This window comes from Podarcis gaigeae, assembly GCF_964106915.1.
Source record: "Podarcis gaigeae genome assembly, chromosome: 14".
In the NCBI taxonomy this organism is placed as follows: Eukaryota; Metazoa; Chordata; class Lepidosauria; order Squamata; family Lacertidae; genus Podarcis; species Podarcis gaigeae.
Genome location: NC_139690.1, coordinates 15,048,860 through 15,067,358, shown reverse-complemented (window position 1 = coordinate 15,067,358; position 18,499 = coordinate 15,048,860). Strand labels below are relative to the sequence as shown.

The following is an 18,499-nucleotide window of genomic DNA, read 5'->3' as shown; positions in this document are numbered from 1 at the left end:
GTTTGAAAATCAAATGTTTTTTTAAGAGGGGAGGGACTTGTTAACATAAGAGACTCTCTGTCAGGTCAGACCAAAGGTCCTTCTTGTCCAGCATCTCATTCCAAGCGACAAGCCAAAGAAGTCTAACTCTCCTGCCCTTGCCTCTCAGTAACCAACTTTTTTTAACACAATGTTTTTCTTCTTCTTCCTCCTCCTCCCCATTTTAACTTCACAACAACCCTGTGAGGTAGGTTTGGCTGAGAGTGGTCAGTAAATGGCATTTAATGGCATTCTCCCTCTGAACCCAACCTAGGCTATCATGCCCAATGGGCACAATAGACCAATCTATCCTTTTGCACTATTTGGGGGGGGGGGGAGAATCCCCAGCCTTGTTACCTTTTGTTATGTCCCTTTGCTACTGTTTTCTGAAGCCTTGGGGTGCAGGATTTGTCTGAATTTGTGAGGCATTTGTGGATTTCCTTAAGGGCCCTAAGTGCCTTCCATTCATACACTCTGACACCATCCAGCCAACAAAAATAATATTCTAAACTACAATTCCCATCATGGCGGTAGGATCAGGGAGGCATTTGAGGATTTCCTTAAGGGCCTTCCATTCGCACCCTTTGGCACCATCCAGCCAACGAAAATAATATTCTAAACTACAATTCCCACCATCACCTCGATCACTAGCCATGGAGGCAGGGGCTGACGTCCAAGAACATCTGGAGAGCACCACGCTACCCCTGCTTTCTTCTGTATGCTCCTCGAGGCAGGAACCCATAATTTCTTTTCTCTCTCTCTCTCTCTCTCTCTCTGCTACCGTTACTCATGTTAAAAGTGCTGTGAGCGCCACGGATCGCCCGCTTTCTAAGAGGAGGAACGTGGCGCAGGGCCCAGAAGCCTTTTGCCCCCCCCCCCCCCAGCCACCTGCTTGCGCGGCGACCCATCTCGCTCCTTCCAAGGGCTCCCGGCGGATTTATTGGAGCCACGAAGGGGCAGGTTCTGGGGCTAAGCCCGACTCCCAGCCACAAGCCGCCTCGCATGGCCGGGAACGACGGCTATGGCGCCCTCCTCGGGGGAAACTCTCCTCAGCTTCAGGCAAAAGAGAGAGAGAGAGAGAGAGAGAGAGAGAGAGAGAGAGAGACCCAGCCCCCCCCTGCGTCCCCCATTTCGCTTCCCTTTCTTCTCCCCCACCCTCACCATTCTCCTCAGGGTCGGGCAACGGGGTCTCGGCGCCGGCGGCTCTGGCTCTCCTCACGCCGGGCGGCGTCGGCTCCTGCTCCTGCTCGTGGTTCGGCTTCGGCGGTGGCGGGGCCTGTCTCCATCTATCGGCGCTGAGCTCGGCGGCGGCTGCTGCGCGGGGCCGGGCGGGAAGAAGAAGAAGAAGGAGAGAAGGCCGCCGCGCGAGGTGGTCGCTCCGAACTGGGCCCGCGGGGAGTCTCGCCTGAGGAGGCGGCCGGAGCAGCGGCGAAGGCTCGGGGTAGGAGGCTCCGGCTGGGGATCCAGAGCGGAGGGCGGCGGCGAAGGCAGCAGCAACAGCAGCGGCGGCAGCAGCAGCGGCAGGAGCGGCCTGGCGGCTCTTTCTCATAATTGTGCGACTGGCCCGGCTCGAGCGCAGCGGCGTGGCCGCGTCAGCTCGCGCAGCCCCGCCCGGCCTTTCTCCCGCCTTTTCCTGGCTCGGCCTGCGTTTCCCTCACGAGCTGCGCGTCGGTCGCGCTCGCCTCAGAGGGAGCAGGAGGGGTCGGGCGCTGAGGGGATTTTTTTTGGCGGGGGGGGGGTGTCAAAAGCGAAGCTAGAAGGACCCTCCGTAGTAGTAGGAGGAGAAGGAGGAAGAAGAAGAAATAAACGGGATTTTTGGGGTGGGGTGGTAGGAGCGAAGCTAGAAGGGCACTTCAATAATAATAATGTTAATAACGGGATTTTGGGGGGTGGCAGGAGCGAAGCTAGAAGGGCCCTTCGTAAATAATGATAATAATAACGGGATTTTTGGGGGGTGGTAGGAGCAAAGCTAGAAGGACCCTTCGTAAATAATAATAATGTTAAATATAATAACGGGATTTTGGAGGAGTGGGGTGGCAGGAGTGAAGCTAGAAGGGCCCTTCGTAAATAATAATGATAACTGAGGGGATTTTTTAGGATGGGGTGGCAGGAGTGAAGCTAGAAGTTAGTAGTAGTAGTAATTTGCTTAACAATATATTATTATTATTATTATTATTATTATTCTCACTCTTCTTGCATTTCAACTTACTATTCTCCCATTCACCCTAAGATCCCAGGACCTTAATTAACAGTCAATGTAACAAAGAATAATAATAATGGGGAAAGTATATAATTTACCTGGAAAACTACTTTAAATAACAAAATTCATTAGCAGGGGTGATGTAAAACTTGTAGCTAAAAAAAATGAAATAAGGATTAGTAAAAATTGGAATGTTAAAAGAGATGCAGGGGGAATAATTATAACACAAGGATCCACAAAAGGGGAAGGAGGGAAGCCAAAGGAATATATGTTTTATTTTTTTCTAACTTGACGCTTCTAAACTTTGAAAAAATCAATTTTTTAAAATGAAATGATGATGATGATGATATTTATACCCCACCCATCTGCCGGGTCTTCCCAGCTACTCTGGGCGGCTTCCAACACATATAAAAACATAAAACATCAAACATTTAAAACTTCCCGATACAAGGCTGCCTTCAGATGTCTTCTAAAAGTTGTGTAGAATAATACCTTTACTGTATTAAAACACAGTGTAAAACAAAACAGTTCAAAGCAAGTTCACAGCAGTGGCATAGCATGCTTTGTCAGCACCCGGGGCAAGGCAAGTAATTTGCGCCCCCTAACCTGTGGATTTGCGCCCCCTAACCCTAACCCCCAGATGTTGCACCTGGTGCGGCCGCCCCCCCCCCTGCACCCCCCACGCTACGCCACTGGTTCACAGTCACATTTTAAAAATGCATTGTGCGGAATATGTTTGAAATGGCACACGCTCATTCATAGACATGCCAGGAAAAGTTTCACCTGCTAAATGCCTGCCTGTTAGGCAGAGGATAAAGTTACAGAAGTTTCTGGTGTTTAACAACATGTACAGAGCAACGCCCCGCCCCGCCCCCTTAGAGCCTTTAAAATGTGATGCTTCACTTTCTCCTGTTGTTTGTCCCGGTACAAAGCAATCCTGTTTAGCCTGCTTCATGCATTATACACTAAAAATGCTTGATTGTAATGAAACCTCGCAGTGTTTTACAAAAAGAATGAAACAGTAAAATTACCAGTAAAGAAACTTGAAACCAACTATTTAAAACCTAAGTTAAATCAATTGTAAGCTAAAAACCAGATTAAAACATGTTCCACACAAACATGTTTTTAGCCGGTGCCGAAAAGTATAGTGAAGGCACCTGCCTGGTGTCAGTAGGCAGTAGGGAGTGCCAATGCGTGGGTACAGCCACATTAAAAAATCAATTTCTTAGAAATGTGGAACAGGAATTAAGTGACACCTGCAACAGGATCAGTTCGACAGATCAAAGCAGTTGAGTGGGAATAAATTGGGTAAGGTAATATCACAAGCAAGCTGGTCCCAAGCTGTTATGGGCTTCAAATACTAATAGTAATACCTTGAACTTGGCCCTGTAGCACATCTGCCACTAGTGCAGGTCCCTAAGCAGAGGTGTTCTATGCTAACTCCTGTCAGCAATTGTGCTGCAGCATTCTACACTACCTGCAGCTTCCAGACCTAGTATAATGAAAACTCCACACAGCACATTCTAGTAATCCAGTCTCGAACATTATTAAGTTTGCTTTAATTTTTAATTCGGCACAAATTCCTCATTTTCTTTTTATTAAAATTTTGCTATTTTGTATGCTCAGCGAGCAATGCAAATATAAGTCAGCATGAAATAGCAGATTATTATTATTATTACTCTTATAATTACTATTTTATTTTGGGCCCGATGTCTTGGTGAGAATTTTTAACCGCTGGCTTTAATGTCCTCTTCAATGCTGAGTTTGTACAATGTTTATGGATTTATTGTATGCTTCTACATTTTGTTATGGTGTTTGTTTTTTGCAAACCACCTTGTCAATATTTTTGAGAAAAGGCAGCTTCAAAATGCTGAAAATAGAAGATTGGTATGATGCCATAATTGATTAAAAGTTTCCAAAATTTGTTTGAAACAATACACTTAAAAATAACTAAAGTTAAAGTGTCCCTGGACTCCAAAGTAAATTTATGTGACACTGAAACTCAAAATAAATGGGATACCCTATATCATATGTATCTATGATATAACATATCGTATCATATACAGTTGTACCCTGGTTCTCGAATGCCTTGGTACTCTTACGTTTTGGCTCCCAAACACCGAAAACCCAGAAGTGTTCTGGTTCTTGAACATTTTTTGGAAGCCGAAAGTCTGAAGCTCCTGCAGCCAATTGGAAGCTGCACCTTGATTTTCAAACAGGACCAAGGTACAACTGTATATGATATGATACGAAGTATTAGTGCAAGTAGATAAATAGGTACCACTGCAGCGGGAAGGTAAATGATGTTTCTGTGTGCTCTGGCACTTGTCACAATGTCCCGTTGCACCAGAAACGGTTTAGTCATGCTAGCCACATGACCCGGAAAGTTGTCTGTGGACAAACTCCGGCTTCCTCAGCCTGAAAGTGAGATGAATGCCACACCCCATAGACACCAGTCATTTACCATTTATCTGTGATGAGGGGACTCCCCCTTCAATCCTAACAATAAATGTTATTCAATCAAAATTGCCATGCTTCAAATGAATGATGATATTTAAACATCGCAACAAAATAAGGAAATAGGTGTCCCTCAAACGGGAGTGTATGCCATTTGGCTTGTAGACATAAGAATTACATTGCATGACAGAGAACTGTAGACTATAAATCAAACCTGCACACTTACTTAGGAGTAACCCCCCACTGAACTCAGTGGACTATTTCAGTGTATAGGATTCACCTTATTTACAAAAAATGGCTCATAAACCCAGATTATTAACCACCAGTGCTCAAAACAAATGCTCAGAACAGTGACTGTTGAAGCTCACTAAGCCCAACTCTTCCAGACTTTCTTGTTCAGAAACAATAAAGTCTGCAAGGTTTTTACCACTAATTTTCTTTTTTACACTGCCAGTAGAGAGATCAGATTTCAGATTTCATGTCCATGTCCATGGACAAAAATAAATTAAGAGTACTATAAAAGTCACACACTCGGCCCCTCAGGGCAGGAAATATTTTGCATCAATATTTAGCAACTTGCTTCTGCAAAACACGACAGGAGTTCAAATAAATGTTTAGAATTACTGTATAAGGAAGCTTTTGATGGGCAGAAGGATTTGCCATCTTATAAACTTGCTTAACTGGAATAATGTTTTTTCAGTTCATCCATTAAACTTACCGTAATTGGAATAGGAAATGAAGAATGGTATACATAGGGCTGGATCCAAATATCAATGAAACTCGTTTTATTAGTCTAAATAGGCTAATAAGCAAATCCCCCCCATTGCATGTCAAGCTGGATTTTGAAACAGAAAGGAGATTTAAAAGCATTTAGCAACACTACTAGAGGGTCAGTTGTTCAAGGTCATAATTCCATTAGGTTAACTACAAGCTCCTCATGGAAAACTAGTTCTTTGAATTCCAACCATGGTGGGATACTTTAAAAAAGCAAAAATAAATCTGAATGACATTTCCAAAATTTTGCCCATGGTGAAGCAATCCTTGCAGCTTCCCCCATTGGCTTACATCCTAGTTTACTGCCTTGTTTCTCAACCTACTTTAAAGATTTGCAAACGCATGTTCAGTAATGACCAGGCCTTTTGGCAGAAGCGTCTCATGACCATTTACCATAGGCTAAAAGTGGTCGTACTTAAAAGCTGAAAAAATTGGCACTTCAACACTGGCCAAGTGGTTACAAGGTCAAAGTTATGAGATTGTTGCCATTGTTCACAAGCTATGAACATGGTTGTAAAGAAGCTTATAAACCTGCAAATAATAATAATAATAATAAATCACATCCTTCAGGTGTGTCCATATGTTCCAAATGTGCATTAAGCTATAGCATTAATTATATTCAAAAGTGAGTTTAAAATAGTATGCATTGAAAACCAGTTCATTATTTCTAGCACATTATACCTCTGTGCTGGGCTATGGGTAATGATTATTTTCACTGCCTTCGTTGTGAGCTTACTCAACCAGAACAAAAAATACATTATAGAGTAGCTAATTTGTTCTCATCCCTGTTTTGTTATTTTAAACTTATCAGGATCAGAACATTCTCTTCTCTCATGTTTGGAAAATAGCTGGAACACTATTAATCTAGAGCCACAGATAAAAGTAATAACCCAGTGCCATCTCTGTTGTCCCAAATCTCAGCCTGGAATATTGAGTCACCAGCTTCTTTCAAGGAGACAAGGAAAGAGAGCATTTTCAGTCAAATTATAACATGATCCCACAGCAACAGACAAATCAATGAATCAGTTGCATTTGGTTTATATTCTAAGTTAGAATTACTCATTTAAAAAATAAAAAGTAGGTTATTCAAATCCACTTGTAACTCTTCACAGTTTACAGATAGAATACATTTGTGCAGTAAAGGCCAGCCAGTGATATTTAAAATAAATCAAACACATTTCTACCACCAAATTAATAGAAGACAGAAAGACCTTAAATATTTTTTAAGATTTGGGGGACTAATAGAAGAAGAAGAAGAGTTTGGATTTGATATCCCGCCTTTCACTCCCCTTCAGGAGTTTCAAAGCGACTAACAATCTCCTTTCCCTTCCTCCCCCACAACAAAAACTCTGTGAGGTGAGTGGGGCTGAGAGACTTCAAAGAAGTGTGACTGGCCCAAGGTCACCCAGCAGCTGCATGTGGAGGAGCGGAGACACAAACCCAGTTCCCCAGATTACGAGACTACCGCTCTTAACCACTACACCACACTGGCTCTCACCACACTAATTATTATATGTATAGACCAGTTCCTGGCATGAAGCCATTAAAGCAGATTACAGGGTAAATATGGTGGGTGGGGACAAAAACGCAAACTCTAAGAACAATAAAATAAATTCACCAAACTCTAAAGCAATAAAACCATCCATTCAAACTATTTAAAAAAATCATATATAAAATTGATCTTCCATATATGACTGGGTTACACCTCAAGGAAAAACTTCCTGAATGAAAATGTCTTCATTGGGCACCTAAACATCATGTGCTTTAAATGTATGGCCTTAGTTATGAGATTTCTAAAGCTAGGCAACAACGATATTGCTGTAGCAAAAAATTATGCCATTTCAAAATAAGATATCGATACTAGATATCAAGAGGATGTCAACAATTGCCAGCTAGTTATGCGAAATTAGCTTCCATCTACTCCCTTTGGTGGCTGGTTCCAGGCTGGCTCCATATTCTCATTGGTAGATCTCAGTAATTTTCAGCCCTGGGGATAAACGTTTAAGAAACCCTGACTGACAGTCTGTTGCTGCTTTTTGCTTTTTATTTGTTTCTACCTTTCAGTGAACTTACATACTTGATATTCTGTTGTTTTTTTTTTGTAGTCTGTGTGGGCTGTGTTTGAAAACTATATTTGATCCAACTGCACCATAGCATGCTCTCCAGTGGAGGCTGATTGGAAGCAGGCAAGACCAGGATTTTAATTTATTTATTTCTCACAGCATGTTCGCAGCTAGCAAACAGCTTGAGGATGACTAGTTTAATAAGCAGAATATTTCCATTTTAATATCCTTGAATAATGCAGACTATACACTTGAGATAATACACTATGTGGGGGACTGGGGGATCCACACACTTCAGCCACTCCTCTTGAAAACAAATTTAATGGTTGTCCTCTAGTCTGCCAGCATAGCAGGAAATCTACCTGCATATCAATGATACCCAAAGCGTCATTGACTTTTACCCAGCCCATACAATTTGTGCCTTTGAAAATAAATTATGCATCATTATACATCATTATGCATACCTACTAAATTGTGTTGTATCAGTTCCTGGTGATTAATACTTCCAAACCAACAGACATTTCCCTTCCATAATAATTAGATACTGTGTAAGTATGGGAACGTAAAAGTGGAGGTGGCTGTGAGAGGAAAGGGAATCACATGCCCAATACAGCACAAACACCTTTCCTGGAATTTTCCCAGGAGATAAGCCATCAGGTACACTGTAACTGATCTGCTGATTTGAGGAAATTTAAGGCTGTGTGCACATTGCCAGCTTAAAACGCAACTAGGTCATTCTGTTTCTCAATTTGAATATGAATTGTGGCTGTCGCATGCAAAAAAAAAAAAAAAGGTAAAGGACCCCTGGACAGTTAAGTCCAGTCAAAGGCAACTATGGGCTTATGGCGCTCATCTCACTTTCAGGCCAAGGGAGCTGGTGTTTGTCCACAGACAGCTTTCCGGGTCATGTGGCCAGCAGGACTAAACCACTTCTGGTGCAATGGGACACTGACGGAAGCCAGGGCACACGGGACAGAGCAATGGGGACTCACTCTGTTGCAGGAATTTGAACCGCTGACCTTCCAATTGGCAAGCCCAAGAAGCTCAGTGGAAGGGCACTGGGTGCGGAGTAAATGGGAGTATGTATACAGCCTCTGTCTACAAAGCACAGTTAGTAAAATAGTAATGTTCCCCCTCCCTCAGCAGCAAGTTGTTCTAATAAATGATAGCACTGCTGTGACTAATCCCCATGATGGAGACAATGGATTGTGTTAGAATTAGAATCACATTATTTTTGCTAGGCTAGGAACTAAGAGAACTAACCATACCTGGAGCAGATCCTGCATCGTGTCCATGGAGCCACTTTAGAAATTACATGTCAGCATACCACGTTATGCTGCATTAATTATCAGACACTTTAAAAAACAGTTGTGAATATAGCAAAAGTGTATGCTCGGCTCTGTTTTGCAGAAGTAGAGTCACCTGCTACTGATGCCACTGGATTAGACTGAGGCATTCCCCACCACACATACACAACTTACAGCTTCAGATAAAACACCATATGATAAAGTAAAGCCACAGGGATTTGTGGTAGATCATTTAATTGCTGTTTGCATGCTTGAGACCAGGCTGAGACATAGCTGGTAAGGTTGGGGCCCTAACGAAGCAAAACAAGGGTCCGGTGGGGAGGGGTTGAATTCCATATGCACATAGCTTCAAACCTGTCATGTTTTAAGCATCTGGTAGCAATCCAACAGGAAGGAGCTTGAAAGGAAACATAATAGTTGAATTATGAACACAACATCGTTTATTTGCAGCTAATGTGTTTAAAAATTAGCTGTCCTTCACAACAAAACAAGTATTCTATATAAACCTGCAGCCCTCTGGATGTTGTTAGACTCTAACTCTTATCAGCTCTAGCCAGTATGGCCAACAGTCAAGGATGATGGGAGTTGTAGCCCTACAATATCTCAAGGGCCATAGGTTCCCCACAGGGTTGGCCCACCCACGAGGCAAGGTGAGGCACCTGCCTTGGGTAGCAGGATCCATAAGGGCAGCAGATCCCAATGTAGATCTTTATTCCCCGTCTTCATTCTTCCCTGGTGGGGAGGTGTGTGCCATTTTGCGGTTTGCTTCAGGGGCCCAAATGTCTCAGGCTGGGCCTGGTTCCCCACCCCACATCACCTAAACTAATAGTGTGCAGTCTCTGTGTCCCTCATAGAGGTTACCTCCCTGTTTCAAACAGAATCGTACTCAGGCACTGAAGTGCAATCAGGGCCGGCCCGTCCATGAGGTGGACTGAGGCAGCTGCCTCTGGTGGGGAAATCCAAGGTGTGGCATGTGCTCAGAACCCCATGAGCTCACTCCCGCTGCCACTAGAGAAGTGAGAAGTGGCAACAACTTCCGGGTTCTAGTGAGATCTCACAAGAGCTCCACAAGATCTCACGGGGCTATTGCAAGACCAGAAGCCACTGCTGCTGCCACGACTCCTCACTTCTCCAGCGCCACCACAAGCAACACACCACCACTGGGGATCTTACTGGAAACCATCACCGCTTTTTCTCACTTCTACAGCACTGCCTTGGGCTCGCCCATCCCAATAGAAGTGAGGAGAAGCAGCTTTGGCTTTTGGCAAGATCTCACAGGACTCTTGCGAGATTTTACTGGAAGCCACCATGGCTGTCACAACCTCTTCTCACTTCTCCCATGGTTGTGGTGGTGGGCACCCTTCTTGCCCCCAACGCTGCCAGAGAAATGAGAAGAAGAAGCGGCAGTGACTTCCACATCCCAGTGAGATCTTGTGGACCTCTCGAGATCTCACCAGAAGCCACCACCACAGTCACGCAATCACAGACAGGCTTCAAGTGCGGGGGGTGTGTAGAAGCAACAGGGGAGCAACACCTTCCCATTTTGCCTCAGGCAGCAAAACAGGGCGGGCTGCCCCTGGGTGCAATAGGCAAAGCGTTGTGTGGCTGTAAGAACTTGGTAACAAGTCTTCCCTTCATCTACAAAATTCCCTGAATAACCTTAGGGCAATCTAATGTCCTTTGCAGGTTGCTCTAAGGATAACACTAGACAACGTGGTATAGATTTCCATTACTGGACTTAAATTCATACTTGACAGGGAATCTCACGTAGAGGCATTCGACAAACCATTATCACTCAACCCACTTTAATTCACAAGTCTTGTAATGAGACTAGTTCTGCGTCTTGGAGTTTATGACAAATGATGGCAATACTAGTAGTAGTTTAGTCTTAACACGCTGCTGCAGTTTTATCTCAGAAACCATTGTGTAATTTGCAGTACCCTTCTAACAGCTGAAATAGGTTTTTTTCAGCAGCTTGTTGAGGCTTTTTTTAATGGAAAGAATATTAATGACAGACAAACTTCCCTGAAAGACACTTTGCTGACCATTATCACCAATCTTCTCATGTTTCATGAAATCATTGGATTTGTTTTAGAGCAGTAGTCTTCCACCTTTTCAGACCCAGACTCAGCTTGAACCCAAGCATGCATTTGGACCCATATCGTATATATTTGTGGTGCTGCTGCTGCAGCTATCAGGCTGTGACCTGGTAGTGGTTTCTGACCCATCTGTTGAAAACCAGTGTTGAGATCCCATGCTCAGTTGAAATGGGGCAGCCGTGAGCTCAGAGAGGCCTGGCCAGTGACATATGGATGCCACGTATTTTCTACCTGCACTGTTGGAACTCCCAGTGCCTGAAAACCACATAAGAGGAGAGTGTTTTGTCACTCAGGTTTGAAAACCACTTTTATCCAGAGATTTCCCACCCTCTTCTTCATACATACATACATACATACATACATACATACATAGCTTTATTTGTATGCTACCATTCCATAGTTCAAACAAATGTAGTCATATACAATAAATAAAACATAAAAAACACACAACCAAATTGAACAATTTCAACATATATCACAGTAAGATCTAAAATAAAGATACAAAAAAAAATTATCAATAATGGCAACACCCCCCCAAAAAAAACCCTAAGCAACACCCCAGTGCAAGAGTATATTCAGGTGATCTGCAAGAAATGTCAATGTGACCTCTTGAACATATAATAACCCAAACCAGTATTATCCTTGCACTCATAAATGTCATAATTACTGTCAACTTGGCATAGTGCTTTTGTAAATACATTTGTCATAAAGTGTCACCGTTCCAGCTCCTCCTCCCTTTTTTACGCTGTGTGTGTGTCTGAAGATTAACATTTGCAATCGCCAAACCATTCAGCAAGATGTGATTATAACAAAAACAGGGTCGAACTGTCCTTTACACACTGTCACCTGGGAATAGTTTGTTTTCCTTCTGAACTTCTGTTATTGATTTGTGTGCAGTTTGCTCTTCAGAGGGTCCATATGCTCCTGAGGCTGAAATTCCTGCACGTCTATGAGTTAGACCCATTGAACCCACTGGAACAGATGAATAAAAACATGTACAAGCAAGTACAGAGAATATTAAGAAGCTGCCTTATACCGAGTCAGACTAATGTCCGTTGAGCTCAATATTGTCTACACTGACTGGCAGCCAGTGGCGTAGCATGGGGGGTGCAGGGGGGGCTGGCCGCACCGGGCACAACATCTGGGGGTTAGGGTTAGGGGGCGCAAATCCACGGGTTTGGGGGGCGCAAATCCATGGGTTAGGGGGCGCGAATTACTTGCCTTGCCCCGGGTGCTGACAACCCACGCTACGCCACTGCTGGTAGCAGGTCTCCGGGGTTTCCCAGCCCTACCCGGAGATGCCAGGGTTTGAACCTAGGACCTTCTGCATTCAAAAGCAGATGCTCTACCATAGATCTGCAGCCCTTGCCCCAAAGCCTCAAGTGCTCTAAAAACACATTTGCACTCTTCTTTTCCTTATGTTCTTACAAAGATGCCTGTTTCTTCAACCTTACGGAAAGCAGTTGTTTTGTACAGAGATGAGATACTTGGAATTGAAGTTCTCAATTTGAAGTAACTGGATCCAATCACTCACAACAACAAAACATTTTCGTTGTCCCCCCCCCCCACCTTTTGTAGTCATACCAACAGAGATAATTCAGGTGCTGAATAAGTTCAGAACTCCCTTATAGGTCTCTGTTACATATTTTCCTGCTATTGTTTGTGTTAATGGCAGACTAATTCTAGACATCTGTCTTTTGTTTCCAGATGTTTCTTGTTCCAGATCTATCAGCTGTGAATGAGGAGGAAGGAAACAAGTTTTATTTTAGATAGCTCAGCTATATGGACAACCTGAAGGAATATATTATTAGCATGTAATCATAAAGTTACATGAGTTTGGACTACATTTTTTTTGGAGTCCTTCCACCACCATGCCCAACCCTAACATTCTGGGGCTATGGACACATTACTGTTTATTCTGCTGTTTGATGTGTTTCCCCTCAAAGCAATTTCCATCCACTTTCAAAACATAAGCCACAATTGAGCCGATGTGTGTGCACTCGAGACAGCCATTGTGCATGCACAGATAACAGCTTCATTAATAGGAGTTTAGGGAGCGAGGTTGCAGATATAACGTTAATGCACAGCGGGCGAAGACATCCCCACTCTGCTATCTGGTGTGTGCAGCAATGTGCAAATGCGACTTGATATACATTGTAGGCTGCTAATGTGTACATGGCCTATTTGTAAAAAGAGATGACTAAAGTGCTAAAAGCAGGGGAACAAACCTGAATAGGAAGGATGAAAGAATCCAGTGCTTTTTTTTCTGAGGAGGGGACGCAGGGGTATACAAACCCCTAAACCAGGGGTCAGCAAACATTTTTAGCAGGGGGCTGGTCCACTGTCCCTCAGACCTTTTTTTTGGGGGGGGGGAGAATGAACAAATTCCTATGCCTCACAAATAACCCAGAGATGCATTTTAAATAAAAGCACACATTCTGCTCATGTAAAAACACCAGGCAGGCCCCACAAATAACTCAGAGATGCATTTTAAATAAAAGGACATATTCTACTCATGTAAAAAACATGCTGATTCCCAGACCGTCCACGGGCCAGATTTAGAAGGCGATTGGGCCGGATCCAGCCCTCGGGCCTTAGTTTGCCTACCCATGCCCTAAACATTTTGTGAATCTAAGTTTGGCCTCATTGAGGGACAGTATTTCAATATGAGTAGGAAAATGAGAGTACCCCTAAACATTTTTTTTTGGGGGGGGAGCACAAGACTCCATTTAGTGGATCCATTGCACTGAATATTAATATGAATTGTATTTTATTCCTTCTTTAATTTATTACATTGCATTTTATTGTATTGGGAATTTAATTCTATAGAATTCCAATTGCTGTAACGTGCAGAAAAACAATTGTGGTCTGCAATATTCCAGTGGGCCACGGTCCAGGAAGTGGGGTGAGTATGGGGACCAAGGAATCAGCAGCTTTCATACTGTCATCAGAGGAACCCTATGGTTCAATGAGAACATCAGTAAAAGTGAGCAAGCCTTCCTACAAGACCTCTTATCCCACTGTGACCTAATCATCCCCTGCAATGCGCAGCCAGAAGGGTGTGGTGGGCGAACAACTGCGAGGGTCAGACAACAAAGAGGATGCCACCTTTCTGTCCCAAGATAAGCGTGAAAGGAGTGACCGCTTCAAGAAAGCTAGCTCCCCAGGGAAGATTTCTAGAATTCCTTGAGGAACTTGGGAGATTTGAAACACAAAACACTTTACACGGTACTTAAGGGATGTTCTCTCTCTATCAAAGAATAGGCATCACAAAGGATTCTGGGGCAAAAGGTTTTTCTGTGGGAGAGGCCTGGAGGTTCTCAGCAGAAAAGTCAATAGAGGGTTGATTCCCCGGAGATAGAAAATTTGAAAAACGTGCTGATTAGGACATAATCTCGGGCAATTGTGTGCACTGCTCTATTCCTGTTACTCGTGAAGGTGATATGCGGTATCAGTTTGATCTCAACCAAATTGGCCTGGGTACCTCTTATCTCATGGGTTGATAGCTCACTGAACCGGTTGTAACTTGATCTCGCTGCAATAAAACTACTGCAGGCGGTGAAAAGCCTCTAAAATAAATGTGTTACAGGGACAAGGGGCAATCTTGCCAGAAACACAGAAGGGTTTTCATTTTTTACGTTGGGAAAAGGGGGCTTTATTTTCAGAATAATTCTTATAAAGCATCTGAGCACTTTAGATGCTCAAGTTCAGAGTCATAAAAGTTAAAAACTATCCCATGTGCCAAAAGTAATGCCTTTATTTGTCACTTTTTGTTCCCAGGGGTTGATGGAGCGACCAAGTCATCAAAATGAGGATGGAGATACACTTGGTTCCTGCCATCTGCATTCTGTCAAGGTGTGGCGCAGGAGCAGTTTTGAGGTTCATGTCACAGCCCTAGTTTTACACCCAAATCACAGGGAATATAAAACAAGGACAGTGGCTTTGTTATTGCAGCAAATTTCTCCCACCGAAAAAATAATGGAACAAATCCACTTTGCCTCTTAAAAAGCTTGTTCCTATAGGCCTGGCATGTCCAAAGTCTGTTTCGGGACCTAATCTGGCCTGCTGGACAGTTTAATCTGTCCCCTGTGGCAGTTTATTTCCTGGGGTAAAATCCCCCCCAAAAGCGCAACAACTTCAATCCTAAAAAACCTCAACAACTTTTGGGTAAAATTGTAAAAAAAAGCTCAACTTCACTCCTAAAAAAAAGGTCAAAAGTTCACTTCATCAAATCTGGACCTCTTTGAGAAAAGTTTGGGCACCCCTGCTATAGGCCAAACACTTTTAAGCTCAAGCCTCAAACAAGAATTCACAGGGTGTGCGCTTATGAAGTGTAAATCAGACAGTAATCAGGAAGATAGTATGGGCAATTGCAATCACGTAAATTCCTCTCTCGACGACATCTGCGTTTATGGCTTTTCAGCCTCACCTTTTCCAAAACTGGTTTGCACTCTGCAGTGAACCAAATCTTACAAACATATCGCAGGACTTGGGAACCTTCAGCCCTCCAGAAGTGGTGGAACTAGAACTCCTATCATCCCCTCCTAGTGGGATTGTAGTTCAGCAATATCTGATGGGCCAAAGGTTCCCCTTCTTGACAACAGCTAAGTCCCCATTCAACATTTACACTCCTAATTTGTCTTTTTGTTTGGTCTTCTCCAAGTACTTTTTGTAGAATTGGAATGTTTGCATTGCCTGATACTTTAAATGTTCTACCCATCAGTAAAATCCATAGTTGACATCTATTAACGACCGTCCAATTAGGCCTTAAAACTTCCTATGCCTACTGAAACATTCTGTAAAACTTGCAGTAATCCTCATTTATTATATTTTGGAAACTTTTTTTTTTAAGCTACACTAATCTTGTCAAGTGTTTCATTTTTCAATCTTTACAACACTGTTGGCGAAAGAAATACTGGGTTCCTTAATGTAGCCTGCTGGGAGTGTGGGAAAATAACCTTTACGTTGTGTAGCTCTCCAATTTTACTGCCTATTTATGCTTCCATCTTTAAAGCTAATGGGCATCTTTAAAGGAGAACATTTTCAAATTGCAAATTAATTGTGTTCGAGAGATGGTAAAGCATTAATTTCTTGTTTCTTAGTTGACCTTATTGTCCTTAAATTACAGCCCTCAAGACACTATTCCCACTGAAGGCAGACCACTCAGGCATAAATAGCACCTGAATTTTAATCACAAATTCTTGTTACTGTTAAGTCAGTGCATGTACGAAACCCTGTCTTAATAGCAACATGAAATGTGGTGCACAGGATAACAAGGTCATTGAAACCAGTTTGGGTTTTTTTCCATTTTAACTTGTTCCACATTGTCGCTAAAAGCTGGAATGTTTGAAGTCCTGGGTGGAGACAAATAATGAAATGTTCCAAGTTGAATGTTCCTGCCACAGCTTCACCTTGTGGAGTTGTTTCATAGCTCAAGATTAAAGGAAGTACTAGAATTACTATGCTGGCTGAAGAAAATGATGGCAAGCCGCACAACCTTGCAGAACATTCAGAACTCGAGGTGTGGGGTTTTCTGGTCATTTAACTGACATACTTTTTTCCACCTGTGCAGTTAGGGAAGGATGTGTCCTTGCTGATTTTATTTATACTTGGCCGATCTTCCCACATATTTGGGCTCAACATCTTCACACCCTCCTAAATTCACCACTACCAAAGTTTACATTTTCTTATGCACAGATGTTGCTGTCTTAATCTCACAATGCCAGCTAGGGCACTGTTCACTGGAGATGACTGCAGGAAATAATTTATAACTATTAACTTAGTGAAGTCAAAGGTAATGGTGTTTTCAAAAAGAAAGGCCAAGTATTCCTGGGCCATGGATAGCCACAGATTAGAAGGAGTTGATTTCTGCAGCTATTTCAGGATCTGGTTTCATGACTGTCAACAATTGGACTGTGCTTGACAAATTAGCAAAGGCAAAAGCAGAGCATACGGTAAGAGCATTACTTTGATTTTGTTTCCCCTTCACAAAAGAAGGTGAATCTGTTCCAGCAGCAATATGAGTGAACACAGCAAAAGCTGTGAAGCAGATTTTATACGGTGTCTCAATCTGGTTACTCTCAGAATATGTGTGCGGAGTCAACCCATAAATTGGAAGCTGGAATGGAAATGGTGGTGATCTGAGTGCGACAGAGAGGTGAGTGTGGATCCTGTCTGAAGCCTGGTGGTGGGCTAGGGCCATGCCAGGACCCACTGGGGACCTATATCATAGGGCTCCCTCTGCTGGTGTGACTCCCTGCAGACAGGCAGGAGTTAGGATATAGCCTGGTTCCACCCAATGTCAAACCACTCACATCTGTAACCAATAACGTTGGGGCCTATTTTTGCCCATTAACCTAAATTATCATGTCCATGTGTGTTTATTATATATTAGGGAACTATGGGGCCCAGGGCCTTGTCACGCAAACAGGGTTGGGAAGGTGAAAAGTAAGCCGAGTGGTTGCATGGAGCAGGAAAGGGAAGCTCTAGGGGGTTAGTGTGTGTGTGTGGGGGGGGGGATGGCAGGGCCCTGTGCAAGCATTGGCACAGCCCTTAGTAAGTATAAAATAAATCTGTGAAACTGTTCCAGAGAAGGAATTTGTATTTTTGTTGTCACGGGCACTAACCAATTGGTACCCACCGCAGACTGATCTTCTCCATTCAAGTCTGCAGAACAAATTTTTAAAAAGCATACTGTCGCAGAGCAGATGTTTATAGAGCAGTTAAAGTGTTCCTGCTGCTTTCAGAATGGTACGTTTGTATGCACCTTCTCCAAGGCTTCAGTCTTCCTGGCTGCATGCGCACCATACATTCAAAGCACATACAGTAGTACCTCGGATTAAGTACTTAATTCTTTCCCGAGGTCTGTTCTTAACCTGAAACTGTTCTTAACCTGAAGCACCACTTTAGCTAATGGGGCCTCCTGCTGCTGCTGCACCGCCAGAGCACGATTTCTGTTCTCATCCTGAAGCAAAGTTCTTAACCTGAGGTATTATTCCTTCGTTAGCAGAGCCTGTAACCTGAAGCGTATGTAACCTGAAGCGTATGTAACCCGAGGTACCACTGTATAGAGCACTTGGCTTCCCTCCCAAAAAATGCTGGGAAGTGTAATGTACTTCTCACAGAGCTACAACTCCCAGCACCCATAACAAACTACAGTTCCCAGGATTCTCTGGAGGGAAGCTATGCAGGGTATATACACAGTCATGCATATACTCCTTGACTGCTGCTGGAATATTAGGCTTGGCTCACACAAACAGGAAATGAAAGGGTATCTCTCACATCTGTTCTGCATTTCAGTAACTCCCAGGTTTTGTACATGCACCGATATTTCTTCCCATATAGGATGCATCCGGCCATGTAATTCTGTATTTGCAGTCTGCATAGTTTTATATCCGATTCTGTTTAGTAGATTATTTTTAACCATGCTTCTTGAAAGCTGTTTACGAAACACTAGAAAATGCATTGCAACAAAATTAAAACAAATCAATAGTGACCAGAATATGTAGTTAGGCATTAAAAAAAGGAAAACATTTTTTTTAAAGTAAACATTCAAAGCCAGCAGCAGCATATTAAAACATA

General features: G+C 43.1%; 1 protein-coding gene and 1 long non-coding RNA gene across 3 annotated transcripts in view; one reads left to right on the top strand and one right to left on the bottom strand.

Annotated features, from left to right (window-relative positions):
* The window catches only part of TRPM7 (transient receptor potential cation channel subfamily M member 7), a 76,882-nt gene extending 75,075 nt beyond the window's left edge, over window positions 1–1,807 (bottom strand). The window contains exon 1 of one of the 2 annotated variants that reach the window (XM_083712378.1): window positions 1,180–1,807. In XM_083712378.1, coding sequence (XP_083568504.1) covers window positions 1,180–1,182 — 3 coding nt within the window. In that variant the 5' untranslated portion in view covers window positions 1,183–1,807. The remainder of the gene's footprint in view (window positions 1–1,179) is intronic. The other variant, XM_083712379.1, reaches the window with a different exon arrangement.
* LOC310831805 lies at window positions 1,352–17,279 on the top strand. The gene is made up of 4 exons (XR_014557969.1): window positions 1,352–1,459; window positions 7,555–7,635; window positions 13,748–14,773; window positions 16,047–17,279. It is a non-coding gene; the product is annotated as an uncharacterized lncRNA (long non-coding RNA).
* The last annotated feature ends 1,220 nt before the right edge of the window (window positions 17,280–18,499 follow it).